Below are 20,504 nucleotides of genomic sequence, written 5' to 3'. Positions count from 1 at the left end.
AATTGAAAGCTTTAAGGGTGTTTGCGAGCTTCCTACTTTCAGACTATTTTTCATAAACCATTGTGAGAAAACCTCACGAATGTTCATCTACGTGGTACAACTCGTTTTCTTTCCCGAAAACTACAAAAACTTGTGCCGGTTATGAAAATAAATGCGACTCGTTCAAATGTCCGTTTGCTACTGTATATTCAATTGTCAAGAGTTCATTACATAATTCATTTTGAGTTCATTCTGTTATCCTTATCTATGCCTATGAGTTCATTTCCTATCCTATTTCTAAATCGAGTTCGAATTTCGAATTCGAACTAATAAATTCAAATGATCAATCTCCAACATTCCGGCCACCAAAGAAAGTATTTCTTTAAACATTCAGAAAATACAAAAATGAAAAATGAAATGAAAAAAAAATAAGAAAATGAAGAAGTATCTCGATCTAACTTCGCCTCAGAGATAGCAAATGTTGTGCAAGTGTGGTGTTGTGTTGTACAAGTTGCAAGTGTCGATCTGTCACTTCGTGTATCGTGTCGTGTGTATGTGCGGTGTGGTTGTTTACATTACGCATGTGCTTCGCGCTGATCGTCTCCTAACTTTGGTGTTCGAGGTTAATTGTCTTCACCTATGTTTGGATTTGGAAGGATTGCCAATCTAGCTGCTGCGCGTACTATCTCCTTTCCTGCAGCTGTACGAAGTGTTACTACTCTAACAACGCCGTCCTTTCCTGGGTGCAATCGTGTTATTCTACCCATTGGCCACAAGGTAGGTGGTATATTATCTTCCTTTATGATTACCAATTGCCCTTCTTCTAGCGACACTGGTGGAACTATTAAACGTTTGGCCCGGGCCTGAAGCTGCTGCAAGTATTCCGGATACCAACGCGACCATATATGCTGCATATGCTTTTGCACCAAATCAAACTCCTTCAATCTATTGGCTGACACCTGACTCCTATCAACTTGTGGCAACGCCAGCATGTTCGACTCTACCAAAAAATGATCCGGAGTGAGCGGTTGCGTGTCCGATGGCTCACTAGAAAGCGGAATCAGGGGTCTTGAATTTAAGCATTGTTCGACCTGCGCTAGCAATGTTACCATTCCCTCCTGAGTGAGGCTCGTACATCCTATCGTGCGAATTAGGTGCTGTTTAGCGGATCGTACAGCAGCCTCCCACAGTCCTCCGAAGTGTGGCGCTCGAGGTGGAATAAACTTCCACTGAATTTCTTCATTGGCACACCAGTTGAAGATTTCGATGCGTTCGCTATTGCTGCACTTAAACATCTCGTAGAGGCGATGAAGTTCGTGTGCAGCCCCCTTAAACGTAGTAGCATTATCCGAATGCAGTTCCGCGATTTTGCCTCTGCGAGCCACGAAGCGCCTTAGTGCTGCCAAAAATGCCGCCGTGGTGAGATCATTCACCAACTCAATGTGGACCGCTCGTGTTGCAAAGCACACGAAGATGGCGATGTATGCCTTGGTGGGACTTCTATTGCGAACAGGCGACTTCAGCAATACCGGACCGCAATAGTCCACACCACTGACAGCAAACGGTCTCGTGGGTGTAACCCTTGATGTCGGAAGATCTGCAACGGATTGTTGCACCAGTGTAGGTTTGGCCTTGAAACACTTGTGACACCGATGGAAAACCAACTTGGTCAAATTACGGCCACCGATTATCCAGAAGCGTTCACGAAGGATGGATAATAAGTGTTCAGGACCGGTGTGCATATACTTCTGGTGATACGCGACTGCTAACAATGCTGCGAGTGGGTGTTTTGCAGAAAGAAGTATGGGATGCTTCGCGTATTCTGCTATTTGTGCGTTGCGAAGCCGGCCACCAACACGCAGGATTCCCGCCTCATCAATAAAGGGAGACAACCATTTCAGCTTTGAATTGCGTGGTAGATCCTTGCCGTTTTTAACCGCGGGTAAATCATCCGCAAATGAATCTTGCTGAGCTAACCGTCACAACTGAAGCTCAGCTTGGATGAGTTCGTCTCGAGATGGAGGTGCAATCAATGTAATCATATCCAGAATCGAAGCATGACCCTTGCCTGTCGGTGACGTAATTACGGGTTTCGGTGTCTTCATGCATTGCACAAAACGTAAACAATACGCCATGGTTCGACGAAGTTTGAGGTAGGTTGAAAACCGTGCAAATAGCTTATTGTTGAAATCGTCCTCCATCGACATTGCAGCTATTCGTGATTGTGTAATACGTTCTTCTTCTATTGATGCGGTTTCTTCAATTGCAGGTTCTCTTATAGGCCATTCTTCCTGTTTGCTGCTCAACCAATGTTCACAGGATTGCAATTTGTCTGGTAGTAGACCTCGCGATGCATCGTCTGCTGGGTTTTCTACACCAGGAACATGCCTCCAGCACTTGATCCGAGTTTCTCCTTGAATTTGTGCCACCCTGTTGGCAACGAAAGGCTTCCACCTCCGTGGTGCTGAATTGAGCCAATGTAGCACGGTCATGGAATCAGTCCAAGCGAAAGCATCGTATTCACCGTTGAGGGACTGACTGACCTTCCGGAACAGTTGCGTTGCCAACCGCGCTGCACAGAGCTCGAGTCTCGCTATAGAGTGTGTGTTCGACAACGATACTACTTTAGACTTAGCTGCCAACAGCTGCACCGATGTTGTCGAATCGTTTTCTGCCCTGACGTAACAGCAAGCACCATATGCCACCTGAGAAGCATCTGCGAAAATGTGAAGCTGCACGTTTGCTGCTTGCCGAATTGACGTGTAACGCGGAATGCGCACTTCCCGAAGTGAATGCAGCTTGGAATGAAATGCCGTCCATTCCTTTTGGAGATGTGATGGTAGCTCACGATCCCAATCCCATGGCTTCCCGTTTTCCTGCAACTTCCACAGCTGTTGCATAAAGAGCTTAGCGATGATAATTGTTGGACTAAGCAAGCCAAGTGGGTCAAAGATTTTGGCGATGTAGGACAAAGCTAGCCTCTTTGTCAACATCGTCGCAGCAGTTGGTAGATCGATCCGATATCGCAGCATATCAACTGCTGGCTCCCAAACCAGACCAAGCGTCGATACAAACTGGGGATCTTGCCATTCGTGAGTAGGAAGGATGGCCAGGTCTTCAGAAGGAATGCCGATTAGTGCTTCGGGTACGTTCGACACCCACTTCTTCAACACGAATCCAGCCTGCTTGAGCATCTCAGAAATCTGCCTTTGCATTTCAATTGCGTCTGCCTGTTATGTTCTTTCAAAATATTAAATAAACACGATGTGTTTAGTTGGAGCTTGGACGCTAAATCATGCACAGCGCGAGCTGCGCATTCCTTTTTATTCGAAACTGACAGTATGTCAAGACGGATCGCTATCGCTTAAACCGTGCACAACGGTTTCAGGTCATGGCAATATTGGTCATAATGCCATAACATACCAACTCGTCTGTTCCCGTTAGCAGGTCATCCACATAAAAATCGTGCAATACAGGATCCACTGCTCGGGGGTATTGCATCTTGTGATCGAGAGCGATCTGCTTTAGCGTTCTTGTTGCTAGGAAAGGTGCGCAAGACGTGCCATATGTTACCGTTTGTAGTTGGAACGTCTGAATCGGCTCTGCGGTGTTTCCTCTATACCGAATGCGCAGGTAATCAGTGTCGCGAGAATCGTGGAGAATTTGGCGATACATTTTCTCAACGTCTGCTGAGAGTGCGACTGCGTGAGACCGGAAACGAACGATGATGGTGAACAGATCGTCTTGGATCACCGGCCCAACCAGGAGTTTGTCGTTCAAGGAGTACCCAGAAGATGTCTTGCACGACGCGTCAAAGACTACCCTGACCTTGGTGGTTGTGCTCGATTCCTTAAGCACCGCTTGATGAGGGAGATAGTAGTGTTCACACGAATCGTCCACCGGCTCGGTGAGTTGTTTCATGTGCCCTAAGCGCTCATACTCCGACATGAAATTACTATACTCCTCCTTCATTGCAGGGTTAGACTTGAGCCGCCGTTCCACCGCTAGGAGACGACGATCAGCGATTGCTTTCAATTCTCCTAAAACGACCTTCGAATTAGGATTTTGTGGTAAACGTACGACATACCTGCCAGATGGGTCTCTGGTTGTAGTAGAGATGAAATGACGTTCACACATGTCTTCCTCCAGAGATAGAGCGGGCTCGTCGAAGATGGTCTCGCTCTCCCAGAACCGCATCAATATGGCTTCCAACGGACTGTCGCTCGTTGCCATATTACACAGCCGATGTTGTTGAGACGAATGCGTTGTATTTCCTGCTACCGCCCATCCAAACTGCGTTTCTACCAACCATGGCAGACCCGAACCGAGAGATTGCTTACGTCCGGTATGCAGCTCCCAGAACGTATCGCCACCGATGACCACATCGACCTTGCCTGGGATGTGATACGTGGGGTCTGCTAGCGTTACATCCGGGATGTTCCACGAAGACACGTTGATTGGTGAGGTGGGAATGTCCGCCGAGGGTGTATCCAGAATCAGAAACTCCAATGGGGTGGTGAATTGAAGGTTCCTTGAACGAACGATCGCCGTGGTCGAACCCTTTATCTGCTGCCTTGAAGTTCCGATGACAGACACTGATACATTAACTCTCGTTCGAGGTGTCATGAGCTTCCGAGCTAACGTATCCGAAATGAAGTTGGACATGGAGCCCGAATCCAGAAGCGCCCGTGCCTCATGCTTCTCTCCATAATCGTCTACGATAAACACAATAGCCGTCTCGAGAAACACCATATCATCATCTGATTGGGCTGACAAAGCGACTGTAGGTTGTTGTGGTGGTTGATGAAGCAGCGTATGATGCCGTTCCTTGCACGAACGGCAAGAATACTCGGATTTGCACGATCTCACTTGATGGGAACAACTGAGACAGTTCCAGCACAATCCCTTTGACCGTGCGATTTCCCGCCGCTCCTGAGTATTTTTGGCTAAAAATACCGGGCAATTTCGAACCAGGTGATGATCTGCACACTGCAATGGACAGTTCACTTGTTGAATGGTCGATGAAACGGGAGTATTCCTTTGCACAGAAGCAGCGTTGGTTACCGACCGCCGTGGTGCGGTGGGCCGATGTGCCCCGGCCACCTTGATCGGAGCCACAATCCGATCGCACGAGATACTCTGGCTCGATTTTAGGATTTGGATTCGGTCTTGCAGGAATTCGATCAACTCGCTGTACTTATCCTTTTTCTTATGCACAGAATGCCTTTCCCACGCCAGAATGGTCTCATTGTCCAGCTTCATCAGCAACATGTTGGACAAAGGCGTGTCCCATGAGTCGACAGGTTCATGCAGCTTCTGCAACCCATTCACATATCGCACGAATTCATCTACCAACGACGTCAAGCCATCGACACTTTCTGTTGCAATCGCAGGTAGGAAATGTAGCCGTCGCCAGTACTCGCGAATGAGCATCCGTGAGTTGTCGTATCGCTTAAGCAGCGCAGCCCAGGTAACAGAATAGTTTTCCGTGGTCAGAGTAACATGTTCGAAGGGAACCGCAGCGTCACCTTTCAGGGACGAAAGTAAGTACTGCAGTTTTGCAATTGGCGGCAACTCGGCACTTGCGTCAATCATCGCGACAAAGCGATCGCGGAATGACAACCACTTTGTCGAATCACCGTCGAACGTTGGTAATTCGATTTTGGGAAAACGTATGTTTGATGTGTTTGGCCGTCCAAACGCTAGGGTTGAGTTTGCCAATAAGGAGTCGTTGAGCGAATTGGCTTCCTTCCGCTGGTTTTCTCTAAGGAACGATTTTAGCCGCCGGCAGCGCTCTTCCATATCGATCCTGTCAGTAATACAGGCTTGAATCGCATCACTGGTGTCGTCATACTCTTCCAGCTTTGCCACCGCGGCAAAAAAATCCTGTCTGTGTTGCTCCAAACCCTCCATAACCTCCGGGATTTCACCTACATTTTCGGGTTTGAAGTTCTGCTTAAAGCGCTCCAGCGCCTTAATGTTTTCCACTGCGACGAGTTTTTTGTGCTGAGCAGATTTTATCTTCTTGTCCATCTTAGCTTCCGTCAGATTTTCACGATAATGTCGATAACGCGATATGAACGTTCACGAAACTGTAGCAATTCGAATTTACGCGGGAAAAATAAACTACGATTCACGATCACGAAAATTCGACCGATGCCCTTGCTGCAGGGCTAATGAACTTGAACGAGCGCGAGAATTCGAAATGGCGCGAATGATGACTTGCACCGTGCTCGTGATGCGGAGCGTTCCGAATTTGCCGTTGCTCTTGATGCAGAGCGAAAGAAAACACTTAGCACGCACGTATCCGGTTCGAAGGACCAAAAATGTGAGAAAACCTCACGAATGTTCATCTACGTGGTACAACTCGTTTTCTTTCCCGAAAACTACAAAAACTTGTGCCGGTTATGAAAATAAATGCGACTCGTTCAAATGTCCGTTTGCTACTGTATATTCAATTGTCAAGAGTTCATTACATAATTCATTTTGAGTTCATTCTGTTATCCTTATCTATGCCTATGAGTTCATTTCCTATCCTATTTCTAAATCGAGTTCGAATTTCGAATTCGAACTAATAAATTCAAATGATCAATCTCCAACTACCATGTAGCAACAATGTAAAATATATAATCAGTTATTTACTTATAATTTAAAAATTTGATCTCGTTAATAACGATTCATCTTCAACAAGTCGCGTGGATGACAACCGTCATATAGCTGAACTTGTTCCACAAAAATATAATAACCACTATCTGTGTTATGGCATTATGACCAATATTGCCATGACCTGAAACCGTTGTGCACGGTTTAAGCGATAGCGATCCGTCTTGACATACTGTCAGTTTCGAATAAAAAGGAATGCGCAGCTCGCGCTGCGCATGATTTAGCGTCCAAGCTCCAACTAAACACATCGTGTTTATTTAATATTTTGAAAGAACATAACATGGCGATCCTGCCAGGAGCAACAGCAACATATTGGGAAAACGCTTAATATGGCATACGTATAACATTGCCATACGTGCAGAAGTGATATTTCTTGCATTGTGACATCAAAAGAGCAGCAGTAGCAAAGTGCGGTGTAATGTGTCCATATAAAAATGCGTCACATGATTGAACCAGAGCAATAGTGTTTGGCGTAAAAAAAAAAAAATAAAAAAAAAATCGAAATAACTGTTACTGTCATCGCCTCACTGAGTTCATCGCCTACTGAGTGTAAAAAAAAAGAAGAGAAAAAAAAAGTTAACGTGTGAAGAGCAGCAACCGTTCCGGCCCTCTTGTGACACCAGTTCGCTGTATTAGTGTCAATGTAAAAAAAAAAAAAAGTTTTGGTGACAAAACAAACAACGCCCCTCATCGTGAATCATCGTGTTCGTTGTCTAGTGTGTGTGTGTCAGGCAGAAATTTTGGAAAACAATACGAGCAACACCCTCACCGTGGATCATCGAGTTCGTCGCTTTTGTGTGCATCAAGAAAAAAAAAATTGGTGACAATCGCGTTCGTTGTCTATTGTGTGTGTCAGGCAGAGGTTTTGGGTAACAATACAAGTTACACCCTTACCGAGGATCATCGAGTTCGTCGCTTTTGTGTGCATCAGGCTAGAGTTGTGGTGACAAAACAAACAACGCCCCTCATCGTGGATCATCGTGTTCGTTTTCTATTGTGTGTGTGTGTCAGGCAGAAATTTTGGACGACAATACGAGCAACATCCTCACCGTCGGATCATCGAGTTCGTCGCTTTTGTGTGCAACAGGCAAAAATTTTGGTGACAATCGTGTCTTTGTTTATTGTATGTGCCAGGCAGAAATTTTGGGCGACAATACAAGCAACACCGTGGATCATCGAGTTCATCGCTTTTGTGTGCAGCAGGCTAAAACTTTGGTGACAAGACAAGCAACACCCGCAACGTCGATCATCAAATCATCACTTTAGTGTGTGTACAGTTACGTGAAAATTCCTAAGCGAGCAGCCTATCTCGCCTTTGTCTACCGACAACCTAATGAAGAAAGCAACCCGCAGCGCTGTGAATAAGCGGAAAAGTGCGATCAGAAACAAAACAACAAAACCGAAGGTGAGTACAGAATTGGCGGCGGCTGTGGGTTCGGTAGTGTTCAGACAAAAAACTTGCAACAAGCAGACAAACAAAAACGCGACAATGACGACAAAACTTAAATTTAGGATTAAAACTAATTAAACCATATGATGGTAATTCAAAAGACCTTGCGAATTATATAGAAAGTGTTGAGTTGTTTCGAGAATATTCAGAAGATGTAGATGAGCATCACTTTTTAAAATTTTTGAGAACCACACTGACAGGCGTAGCGCATGGAGTTATCACTCCTGCTAATACAATTGAGGAGGAACTTAAACTCCTAAAAGAAAAATTCGCTGTAAAAATGACACCTTTGGCGGTGGAACACGAGATGGGAGCCAAGAGGCAAGGAAAGCGTGACATTTCCGAGTATGGGTCAGAAATTGAAGCTTTGTCTGCAAAACTAGCAGCGGCCCATGTTTCAGCTGGAAATTTTGTTTCGGAAGGTTCTGCGAAAAATATAGTGGAAACAACAGCTATACGTGCGTTTATAGGGGGACTATCCAATCCAACAACAAAATTTTTTCTGAAAGCAAGAAATCCTCCCACACTAAGCAAGGCGATTTCTGATGCTTTGGAATGTTCCTCTGAATTTGAAAACAATGATGGAAACCATGATGCATTGTGGAACCATCGACAAAACTGGTACAATCGACCACCCATGCGAGCCCGAGGTGGTTATCGCCGACCATCTGGTTTTCGATACTTAAGAGGAAATCAAAGGGGAAACAATAACGCATTTCGTGGAAGTTCATCATTTTTGCCAAATAGGTCAAATCCAAACAACACACATCAACACGAAAACTTTTCAGCCAATGATGCACCAACGCAGGAAGAGGAAGACGTAAATTTGTTGGATTTATTTCGTTGATTTTGATATAATCAAAACCGTTAAAATTTTTGGTCACCTTTTTTCAAAAAAAATCCAATTTATTATCGATAGCGGAGCATCTTGTTGCATTATTGCACAACGATGTATTCCCAACCATGTATATATTAATCCTCATAATAAGTTTATGGTCAGAGGCCTTAATGGCAATACTCAAACTATGGGATATATCGACACGACAATAACTATTGATAATAATAAATATCCTATTCGTTTTCATGTACTAAATAATTTACCGTCAGATATTAATGGGTTAATTGGTACCAATTTCTTAAAACAATTTTATGCTATTTTTGATTTTTCTAAAATGAAAATTTCTTTTACCCCACCTAAATATTATAATAATTTTCATATACCTGCAAGAACTGAATTACTTACATATGTTGATACAGATACAACTGAAATGTCTGTAATAATGAGTGAACAATTATCGCCACATGTTTTTGTTGCCAACAGTTTAGCAACACCAATAAATGGGAAACTTCCTGTTAAGTTAGTTAATTTTTCAAACAAACCAACTTCCATTAAAAATTTCAAACCAATAATTCAACCTGCTGAAGCTTATAATATAATTGAATTTAAAAGAAACGATGAAAATACTGACAGGGCCAAACAACTTCTTAAAGAATTAAATTTAGCACATTTAACAGATGATGAAAGAAGAATGATTTCAAAATTGTGTTTAAAATTTAACGATATTTTTTGTCTCAATAATGACGTTCTTAAACCTTCAAGCTGTCTTCAAGCTAATATTAAAGCAAAAACTAATGTAACACCAAGCTATTCAAAGCAATATCGGTTGCCATATTTTCAGAAAAGTGAAACAGAAAAACAGATTAATAAAATGCTGAATGAGAACATAATTGAACCCGCTCAATCCGACTGGAATAGCCCTATTTTATTGGTACCTAAAAAATCATCAAATGATACGAAAAAATGGCGGCTAGTAGTAGATTATCGGAAAGTAAATTCAGTTATACAAGATGATAAATTTCCACTTCCTAATATAGAGGAAGTAATTGATTCATTGGCTGGTGCCAAATATTTCTCGCACCTTGATTTGTCACAAGGATACTACCAAGTTCAACTTAATAAAGAGGACCGGCCAATAACAGCATTTACCACAGCAACGGGCCAATATCAGATGACAAGATTACCTATGGGTCTTAAAATCAGCCCATCAACTTTTTTGAGGCTTATGACAATTGCTTTGTCAGGACTAAATCAAGAAAAATGTTTGGTTTATCTTGATGACATTATTGTTTTCGGGAAAAACTTACAGGAGCATAATACAAATCTTATTGCTACCTTTACTAGATTACAAAAAGTCAATTTAAAATTAAATCCTGAAAAATGTCATTTTCTAAAAAAAGAATTGGTTTATCTTGGACATTACATTTCTAATGAAGGGATAAAACCTGATCCAGCAAAAATTGAATGTATTAAGAATTGGCCTGTACCAACCAGCGCAGATCAAGTTAAACGATTCATTGCGTTTGCCAATTACTATAGGAAGCACATACAAAATTTTGCTAGCATTTGTATGCCGCTTAATATGCTCACAAGAAAAAATGTTCCTTTCAAATGGACTCCAGAATGTAATCAATCATTTGAAACACTTAAACAAAAATTTATAAATCCACCACTTTTAGACTTTCCGGATTTCAGCGAAAATAATAAATTCATATTACATACGGATGCATCGGGAACAGCCATCGGTGCAGTCTTACAAAATAAAAATGGGAAACCCATAGCTTATGCAAGCAGAGCTTTGAACAAAGCCGAATTAAACTATGGTACAATAGAAAAGGAATTGCTAGCAGTAGTGTGGGTACAAAACATTTTCGTCCCTATTTGTTTGGAAAAACATTCGAAATTTTCACTGATCATAGACCGCTGGTCTACTTATTTACAATGACTGACCCATCAAGCAGACTCACTAAATTCCGCCTTGCATTAGAGGAGTTCGATTTCGTGATCCAGTATACAAAAGGAACTGATAATGTGGTGGCAGATGCACTTTCTCGAATGTCAAGTGACGATCTCAAAACACTCAATCATGACGTAGTACTAACAACAACAAGGTCTATGATTTCTAAACAAAATGACGCTTCTTCAGACAAGAACATTCCGAACAATCCACAGCCTTCATCAAAAACTGTATTCGTAGAGCTCGTAGTTTGCCCTGAGATAAAAAATGTTGTAGCAACAAACGAAAAAATCAAAATTCCCGATACACAAAGCATAATTCATCTACGGAGAATATTGCTCGATATTTTGAAAATAAAAAAAGAAATAGGGAAAGAGGTGATACTGGTAATAAGGAAATATGATGAAAAGATCAAACAACTTCTTGAAAACATCAAAATGATAAATATAAAAAACCTTCCAAAAATAGTAGTAATGCAAAGGGATATAAAAATAATCAAAGATTGTGAAAAAGAATTAAAATTGCTCATTATGAACGATCATCATATTCTGCCTACATCAGGACATGCAGGAGTAAATAGAATGTTGAAAACCATTAAACAACGATATACATGGAAGGGCATAGATACAGATGTACGGAACATGGTTAAAAAATGTAAAGAGTGTCAGGTGAACAAAAAGATAAGTGAACCAAAAATACCATTAACAATAACGTCTACTGCTAGCGAGCCCATGGAAAAAATATATTTAGATTTGGTAGGACCACTTGTGAAAGTAGAAGGTTGTGAATATATTTTGACAACACAATGCGATCTTACTAAATTCATCACAGCAACACCTATTACAGACAAAAGAACGGAAACGGTAGCAAAGGCATTCGTAGAAAAAGTAATTCTCAAATATGGGATACCAAAAATCATTTGCACGGATAGAGGAGCAGAGTTTATGTCAAAACTATTCATCGAACTTTGCAAACAACTTAATATTGAAAAACTAAATTCCACGGCATATCACCATGAAAGCATAGGAGCCTTGGAAAATTCACATAAAATGTTAGGGAATTTCCTAAGAATCCATTGCAAAGACAACCCACTAGCTTGGAAGGATTGGATTCAATTCTATGAGTTTTCGTACAACAACATTGTACATACAGTAACAGGTTATTCCCCTTTCTTTTTATTATATGGCCGACTGCCTAATATTCCTTCGAATTGCTTAGAAAACCCTAAAAAGGAAATGCATTACGATTTAGACAACTATATAAAAACCTTACAAGCTAAATTGGTAATTTCACATCGAGAAGTCAGAGAAAAGCTCATAAATAACAAACATAAGGTAAAATTAAAGTATGACCAAACAAGTAAAATCAAGATTTTTGAGCCAGGAGATCAATGTTTGTTGAGAAATGAAACGGCTAGTAAGTTAGAGCAACCATTTTTAGGACCTTATACTATTATTAAAGAAACCGGTCCAAATGTTGAACTAAAGATAGGTGATAGAACAGAAATCGTCCATAAAAATAGGATTAAGAAATATTGTACGTAAAAAAAAAAAAATTTTTTTTTTGGTTGGGCGTGTTATGGCATTATGACCAATATTGCCATGACCTGAAACCGTTGTGCACGGTTTAAGCGATAGCGATCCGTCTTGACATACTGTCAGTTTCGAATAAAAGGGAATGCGCAGCTCGCGCTGCGCATGATTCAGCGTCCAAGCTCCAACTAAACACATCGTGTTTATTTAATATTTTGAAAGAACATAACATCTGATCTTTACTGAAAGATCAGTACAAAACGGTTCCACTGGCTGTGGTATCTACTCCAGTAGCGACAATAGCGCCATCCGACTACCAGACCATACCTCAATCTTCGCCGCAATCTTCACGCGCCCTGGTTATTGCTGCTGATGAAGGTCTACGCAGAGGCAAACCCAACCCCAATGAAGTTCACTGACAGTGCAAGTGCCCTTCGAGCACTTGAATCTGGAACCACCCGTGACCCGAACATGCAACAACTGCTCTGCAAAATACCGAATTCACCCCAAGTCACATTCTGCTCGATTCCTCATCACACAAGTATTCAGGAAAACTAAATAGCAGATTGACTAGTCTACGCAGGGCGTAGTAATCCGGCCTGCTGCCGTAATAATCTTTCACGCCATTACTTCATTCGTATTAGCAAAACCATCATCGCCAATAGCTGGACTGGTTATTGGGTTAGCAGCGGCCGCTTTTTCCTGAGAACCATCAAGACCACAACACCACCATGGAAAGACCATCCATCACACCAAGACCAGAGAGTGCTATGACGTTTTCGGATCGGACACACCCGGCTCACCCACACCTTTTTTGTGCAGTTTCTGTGGCGTTGACATCACCGTTCACACACATCTTAACCGAATGCCGTGGGTATACTGCGGAACTCATCACCTGCAAATTGGACCACAGCATGGACACTTTCCTCTCACCTATCACCGATTGCCAGCGAATACGCTTAAAATGTCTCCGTATGAGTATTGTTGACGAACATCAACGGTCCGTTCATCGTGATACTAGTTTGAGCAGATACAGTAGAACGTCGATTATCCGGGGACGGATTAACCGGTGGGCGGCTTAACCGTGCGCACAAATCTGACAGCTGTTCATACGTACGGCGAAAGTTTGCAGCGATAGTCAATTTGGTAACCAGTTTCTTGTGCAGCTCTGTAGTGTCTAGGGGTATTTTCGAAATTCATTTTTGTTCATGAACAGTTGTTAAACCTACAGTTATTGATTAAAATAATATTCTACTAACGATTAATCGATTGATTCTAGGTGAATTAATAATAAAACTAGTGAATTTCATATGTTTTATATGCGTTTGACATTTCTTGGACCATTATCCGTGCAAATCGATTAACCGGCAACCGTCCGGTCCCGAGCTGCCCGGATAATCGACGCTCTACTGTACTTATAGAGGGCGCTGACTTCGAAGAGAGGATGGCATGCATGTCATGATCGTAGGGCGAAATATTTCAATATGACTCAGCCATATTTGCAATAGATAACACGAAGATTAACCGAAGAACCACCTAAGGGAAAGGGCATCGACCGTAGCGAAGAACGGGAACAAGCGAAAGGGTGCTTAAGGAACGACGGCGTCCTTTTCCCGCGTATTAAAGTCCCGGAAGCAAGCGTATTTTTGTAACCCCCGTTTTAATTGTTTAATTGTTTAATTAAACCAGAATAAAGTGTTAAAAGAACTTTTGTGTAGTATTTCTCGCGGACTTTTTCGAGTAAAGAAAAATCTGTTGCTCGTGGCAATAAGTGTCTTTCGTAAAGAACCGCGTATAAACCAGATAAGCATGTTAAATAAAACCGAGTCATAGCTGTAAGTAAAATAACACAACTCGGTATAAGGTAAATAAAATAAAATTGGCAAATGAGGCCAACTGGCTCAAAGTCTCAAAAAAGATGACTATATTTGTCGCTCTAGTTCGATCCCTCCTTGAATATGATTGCGTAACGTAGTGACCCAATTCGCGTGCCTGCGGATGTATGAGACTAAATATATCTGTTTATTTTGCATGCAATTTCATTTGCGTCATACGAGAGCCAATTTGCACAGGTTTTATTAGTGAGTGCAAAAACACCTGTGGGGAAGGATTTTTCGGGCTTTAAATACGATGAAGAGTTTGAGGATTGCCATAATCGAACAGGTAGCAAGATGAAACAAGTAATCAGTCTAGTTCTATTTGGATTGTTTTGCGGCAACGCAGTGGTGACCAACGCTAACGTTCAGAACACAAAGGAAGGGCCCTCCCATTCTGGCCGTATTGTCAATGGCATCCCAGTGAATATTTCAAATTATAAGTATGCACTGAGCATGCGACTTAACGGTGAATTCAGATGTGGAGCTTCCATCATCACTTGTTCACATGCCTTGTCTGCTGCTCATTGTGTGTATAATCTTACGGGCCCTAGAATAGAAGTAAGTTACAGAATATCGCTTTTTTATGTACTTAATAATCAATGCGTTAAATGAATGTTTTAGCTAACTTTGTATGGAGGAAGCACATCTGCTTCTTCTGGTGGTGTTGAATTTCCCGTTGTCGGCGGAGAAATTCATCCATATTATAAACCGAATTCTAAATCGAATACATCGGATTACGATGTAGCTATCCTAAATGTCCCTGCAAATTCCTTCAGCGGAAGGCCAAACATGGCTCCATTAGCGCTACAAACTAAAGAACTGCCGGTTGGTACAAGGTGCTTTGTGGTTGGATGGGGCCGGACAGGGGAAAACCAACCAGTGTCTACCAATCAATTGCTCTACGCCAACATGAACATTGTGTCGCAGAGCAGTTGTGCTTCAATGTGGGCTAATTTCGAGAAGCTGTGTGCAGAATGCAAGCAGTCTATTACCTCCAAGTAAGTGAACTGCACTAAGACTTGATCGCCAAATTACATTGCCTTATTCCTGATTGATTTTGATCGATTCTTTTTTTTTCGATTAGCATGGTTTGTGCCCAGTACTACAACGGTATGGACACGTGCAGGGGTGACAGCGGCGGTGCATTGGTGTGTGGAGGTAGATTGACCGGAGTTGTGTCGTTTGGTCCTTATTGTACAGGTGTATGGCCATCAGTATTTGCTAAGGTAACTGCACCTAGCATGCGAAGCTTTATTCAGCTATACACTGGAATTTAGATACTGGAAATGTTGCAAAGCAGTAATAAAAAGATGTGTAATCATATTGTTGCGTAAAATTTCTCAACCTTTTTTTAAGAAAGAATTGCCAATGTAGTGCATATCACAACTATATAGGCAGTAATTTTTTGAAATAAATGGATTATAAAACAGTATTTATGTGATTTGTTATGAAAATAATTGTTGTATCTACACAGAAAACTTTCTTTTTATTTACAGTAAATTTTTATTGATATTTTTTAGCTGAAGCTCGTGTACTGATATCACAGTAAAGCCATTCTCATATTAGTGATTTTTCAGTAACAGGTGATTGAAGTGAAATATTTCTTTCGCATTGAGTAATTGATTGTTGCGCAGAGATTTCCAGTCTCTCAATTCATGTTCATCCATGTTTTATGTTGTATTATACAGTTCTTATACTGTATTTAGCCGCAAAAAGATGGTTCAGTAAGCGCTCACAGACTCCTCGAAATTTCATCAGGCACTGTTAATTGTAACTAAGATTTTACACACTAACACGGCTGGCAACTGTTTCAAATTAATCCCGCAAGCCGAAATCTCATCTGAAATTTTACCGGGGTGTCTGAAAGCGCCTATCAAATCAGCTTTTTGCACATCACAAGCAGCAGGACACCTTGTTGTTTTGTTTCGATATTCTGACGGACAGGTCGATTTGACAGAATGAATTGCTGCATTTTCAGTAATTTGTTTTACTGATCGACTGATATGACACCGATTATTTTGGAAGCCAAGTGTGCAAAGGTTCGATTATTTTGATGTGATATTCTATTACCATTCACATATTGTCCACGATGAGACGCATGATTTCCCATTTGACCTCTTTGTCCATTTTGAAAACAATTCGAACAATTTCGTCTGGAATAACCATTACTAGGATTTCTAAAACTATTCCTAGTCCCATGGAAAGGCCTGTAGTCTCGTGATAAAAAATCTAAAATTTCCTTGATACTGCGTCATATCATTGTCGTGGTTTGTTTAGAACTTGTCGCAGGAGTGCATTCTAAAGCATCCGAAATTGCATTACTAAGCGTTGTCGGATTGATTGCTATCAGGAAAAACATTGCATTTGGATCTGTTAATCCACCGATAAACGCACGTACTGCTATTGTGTCACAAATGTTAGTTGCGGCAGTTTCAGATGTGACTGTACCTGTCGAAACATGTGCAGAAGCTAGTTTTGCGGCTAGAAACTCGATTTCGTAACCAAACTCAGAAATGCTTCGATAATTTTGCCTCTTAGTAGACATTTTCCACGGTCAGCAGAGAAAGCTTTATTGCAAATTTATCTCCCAATAACTCAATTGCTTGCTTAACAGTAGTTGCTGGGTCAATAACTCCTCATGCTGGATATCATTCACTTCAACTGAATATTCCTTTAAAAATTACAAACACTCTGTATAGGTAGCCAGTTTTGTAGCTGAGCCCTTAAAAGGTGTAATATACGATTCGACACTCCTGATTATTCATGATAGCAATACCATCATGAACACGTTTAGCATGATCTTAAGAGATTAAAGAATATTGTATACAAGAAATATCGAACGAAACCATGGACTAGAAAAGGAAAGGAATAGATAGGGGAAATTCAGAAGGAATACGAGTTCACTCATAGAATACTAAGTGTAGGGGGTGTTACGAGTAACGAGCGGCCTACTCCGCGATTTTTGGTTTGGGGAGGGGAAGGAAGGGTACCAGAAGGCTATCGGTGGAAACCACTGAGTAACCTTGGTGAAAGGGTAGGGGGAAACCGAAGGCGACCAGCGGGCAAGCCACTTGATCAACCCAGGGGAAAGGGTAGGAAGGGAACCAAAAATAACAGCGCAGAACCGTATTCAACCTTTGGCTACCCGCTAAGGACCTTAGGCGATTTGCACACTAGATGATGCGAGAATAGAGAAATTCAAAGAAAATCAAGCTTCTAATCGTTGCTGTGTGTTAATCTCTCAATCCAATTTATTTTACAAATGGTTGTGTACTAATCGTCGTCGTGCTGCTGTAGCGATGCGTAAACATTACGAGATTACAAGTTTACAGGAAGGAATCAGGAAGGAGAATCAATATTACCAAGGAGTAATGCGGCAATAAAGGAGGATTGGGCATGGGAACGGCGGTTTTCCAATAGTTCCAGGCCAAGCTGCCGACACCTGTCCTCGTAAGGAGGTATGGGGGAGGACAATCTACCCCGGATTTTACATATAGCAAACCTGGTGAACGATCGCTGCATCCGCTCGATACGTTCCACGTGGGTTCGAGCTGTAGGGGACCAGACTACTGAGCAGTACTCCAAAATCGATCTGACCAGAGAGCAGAACAGAGTCTTCAGGCACATTGGGTCGGAGAAATCGCACGCAATTTTCTTTAGGAGACCCAATGTTTTCCGCGCCTGATTGACAACTGAGTCAATGTGGTGGCTGAAGGTGAGGCCTCTGTCAAGCAAGACACCGAGGTCTTTTACGACACAAACACGATTGACTTGTACAGAATTTAGGACGTACGAGTAAGTGATTGGAGACTCCGAACGACTTAACGAAATGACGTTACACTTATCAGGACATAATGTGAGGGAATTACTAGAACACCAAGACGAAAAACGGTCAAGAATATTTTGTAGGGAAATGCAATCACTAGGAGACGAAACTGGGAGAAAGATTTTGAGGTCGCCTGCGTAGCAGAGGAAACACTCAAGAGGGAGGGTGGTACGGACATCATTAATAAAAATTATGAACAGCAAAGGACTTAGAACACTACCTTGCCTGCACTACATGAAAAGGGAGTCGAAAACATATCATTAAATTTAACACTATAGGAACGATCACATAGAAAAGAACGTAACCAAGATACAAAAAGATTATTGACGTCAAGTTGTGAAATTTTATTTAGAAGTAAGGAATGAGGAATACGATCAAATGCAGATTTTAAGTCAGTATAAATAGTATCAACTTGTTTAACTGACTCTAACTGGGATGATACGAAAGAGGTGAAGGACATAAGGTTAGTTGTTGTAGAACGGTTAGGAAAAAAGCCATGTTGCTGAGGGATAATAGTAGAAGAGGTGAGTTTAAACACATAGGTATGGATAATATGCTCAAATACCTTGGTTATTGCGCATTGTATTGAGATGCCACGGTAATTGGAAATGACAGACGGGTTACCTTTTTTGTGAATGGGAACTAGCCATGCTCGCTTCTACAATAAAGGGAATGAAGACGAGGACAAAGATAGGTTAAACAATTTTGCCAATAGAGGGACGAATAGAAAAGGTGACTTTTTTAAAACCGAGGCTGGTATTCCATCCGGTCCAGGGGAGAAGGATGGCTTAAGTTTTTTTAAGAGCTTCAGAGACTGTATTAACATTGACAATACCCTCAGCCCATGCGAAGGAGTTTAATGCCCTCAGGCCATATGCCCTCAGACTCTGTCAGAGGTTGACTCTCCGGTCTAGACAGACCATTGGCGAAATGCTCAGCGAATAGGGAACAGGTGTCAGCAGCATTGTCCGTAGTGACCGTACCGAGCGACATGGAAGTAGGAAGGGAAGAGGGATTACGACGCTTCTTGGCATAAGACCAAAAAAGTTTAGGATTACGGTATAACATGCATTGAAGCCTTCCAAGATACAACCTATAACTGGCCCGATTATAAATACGAAAAGCAGAAGCGGCATATTTGAAAACTCTACGATTATACTCAGAAGGAGTTGAACCGAGTTTTTTGAGGGCACGTGTCCTATCCGCCTTTAATGACCGCAATGTAGCATCGTACCAAGGAAGGCGAGAGGAGGGTTTAGAACGAGGACAACATAAAGGGAGAGCTGCCTTAACAATATTACTAAATTGCTCCACCGCTACGACCACAGTGGAGGGAGAATCGGTTCTAATTTCTAAAAAAATCCAATCAGAGTTGGTTATGATTTCCCTAAATTTTTCTAAGTTCATTTTCCGAAAATTCAACTCAGATTTGTTATCTCTAACATTATTACCATTATGCGGTAAAGGAACATTTACTACGAATTCCAAAGGTGGGTGATAATGATCTAATTTAACAATAGGGTCAATACTACAAGAAACTGGTGAACATGAATATGTCACTAACTCATTAACAAAAACTATATCTAGTTGCCTCCGAAAGATATTTACGACCCCTGAAAGTTGACGCAGATTGAATTGAGCTAATCCGTCTATAAAGTAGGATGAGGCAGGGTTAACGGCAAGCGGTGCGAAATAATCCTCATTTTGAGACCACGATAGTCCAGGTTGATTGAAATCACCGCATAAGACAAACAAATCCCTATCTTTCATGCGAGATTGTAGTAATGTAATTGTATTGAAGAATGAGTCTAACGTGTCAGTATTCGAGCTGAGGTTTGGAGGTAAATACACACCACCAACAAAGAGTGAGTGACCGTTCAGTTTAATTTGAATACATAAAAGTTCTAACGAGCATTGGGATACTTCAATGTGCAGCGACAAGAGCTTAGCGGAACAGGCAATGAGTACACCACCGCCGCGAGAGCAGGTACTGTTAGCGCTTGAACGATCACAACGATAGACGGTGTACTTTCGGTCACAGAAGAGGGATGAAGGAATCGAATCGTCCAGCCATGTCTCAGTTAGTATTATGACATCATAACTCGCAACTTCGAGAGAGATGCGAAGATCCGAAAGTTTGGTTTTGAGACCGCGAGTGTTTTGATAGTAAAATTTTAACGGAGATTTAGAGTGCGAGTGTGTAAGTAGTGTTGCTATTGCTGCTGTGATGATCGAGGAGGTGACGTCGAGACTGCAGTGTTGTTGGTGGAGGCAGTAATGTTGTTGTTTGTTTCCATATGAATAGATACATCAGTGTTTGTGGTGACAGGTACGTGTGTATTTGTTGGTGCTGTAGTGGTAGTGGTCAGGAGATTTGCCGAC

General features: G+C 41.8%; 2 protein-coding genes across 2 annotated transcripts; one reads left to right on the top strand and one right to left on the bottom strand.

The window, feature by feature from the left end:
* Positions 1 to 1,129: 1,129 nt before the first annotated feature.
* On the bottom strand, positions 1,130 to 4,743 carry LOC133393147 (uncharacterized). The gene is made up of 3 exons (XM_061656603.1): positions 3,403 to 4,743; positions 2,287 to 3,209; positions 1,130 to 1,307 (listed from the first exon to the last, which is right to left on the bottom strand). The coding sequence occupies exons 1-3, from the start codon at positions 4,729 to 4,731 to the stop codon at positions 1,130 to 1,132; spliced, it is 2,430 nt and encodes an 809-aa protein (XP_061512587.1). The 5' UTR covers positions 4,732 to 4,743.
* A 9,847-nt stretch (positions 4,744 to 14,590) lies between these two features.
* Positions 14,591 to 15,615, top strand: LOC1268739 (trypsin beta). Its single transcript, XM_061658839.1, has 3 exons — positions 14,591 to 14,854; positions 14,918 to 15,294; positions 15,381 to 15,615. Exons 1-3 carry the CDS (start codon positions 14,591 to 14,593, stop codon positions 15,571 to 15,573), a joined length of 834 nt encoding a protein of 277 aa, XP_061514823.1. The 3' UTR covers positions 15,574 to 15,615.
* The last annotated feature ends 4,889 nt before the right edge of the window (positions 15,616 to 20,504 follow it).

Source organism: Anopheles gambiae, chromosome 3, assembly GCF_943734735.2.
Source record: "Anopheles gambiae chromosome 3, idAnoGambNW_F1_1, whole genome shotgun sequence".
Lineage (NCBI taxonomy): Eukaryota > Metazoa > Arthropoda > Insecta > Diptera > Culicidae > Anopheles > Anopheles gambiae.
Note: the sequence above shows the minus strand (reverse complement) of the source record. Positions and strands in the feature narration are given on the sequence as shown.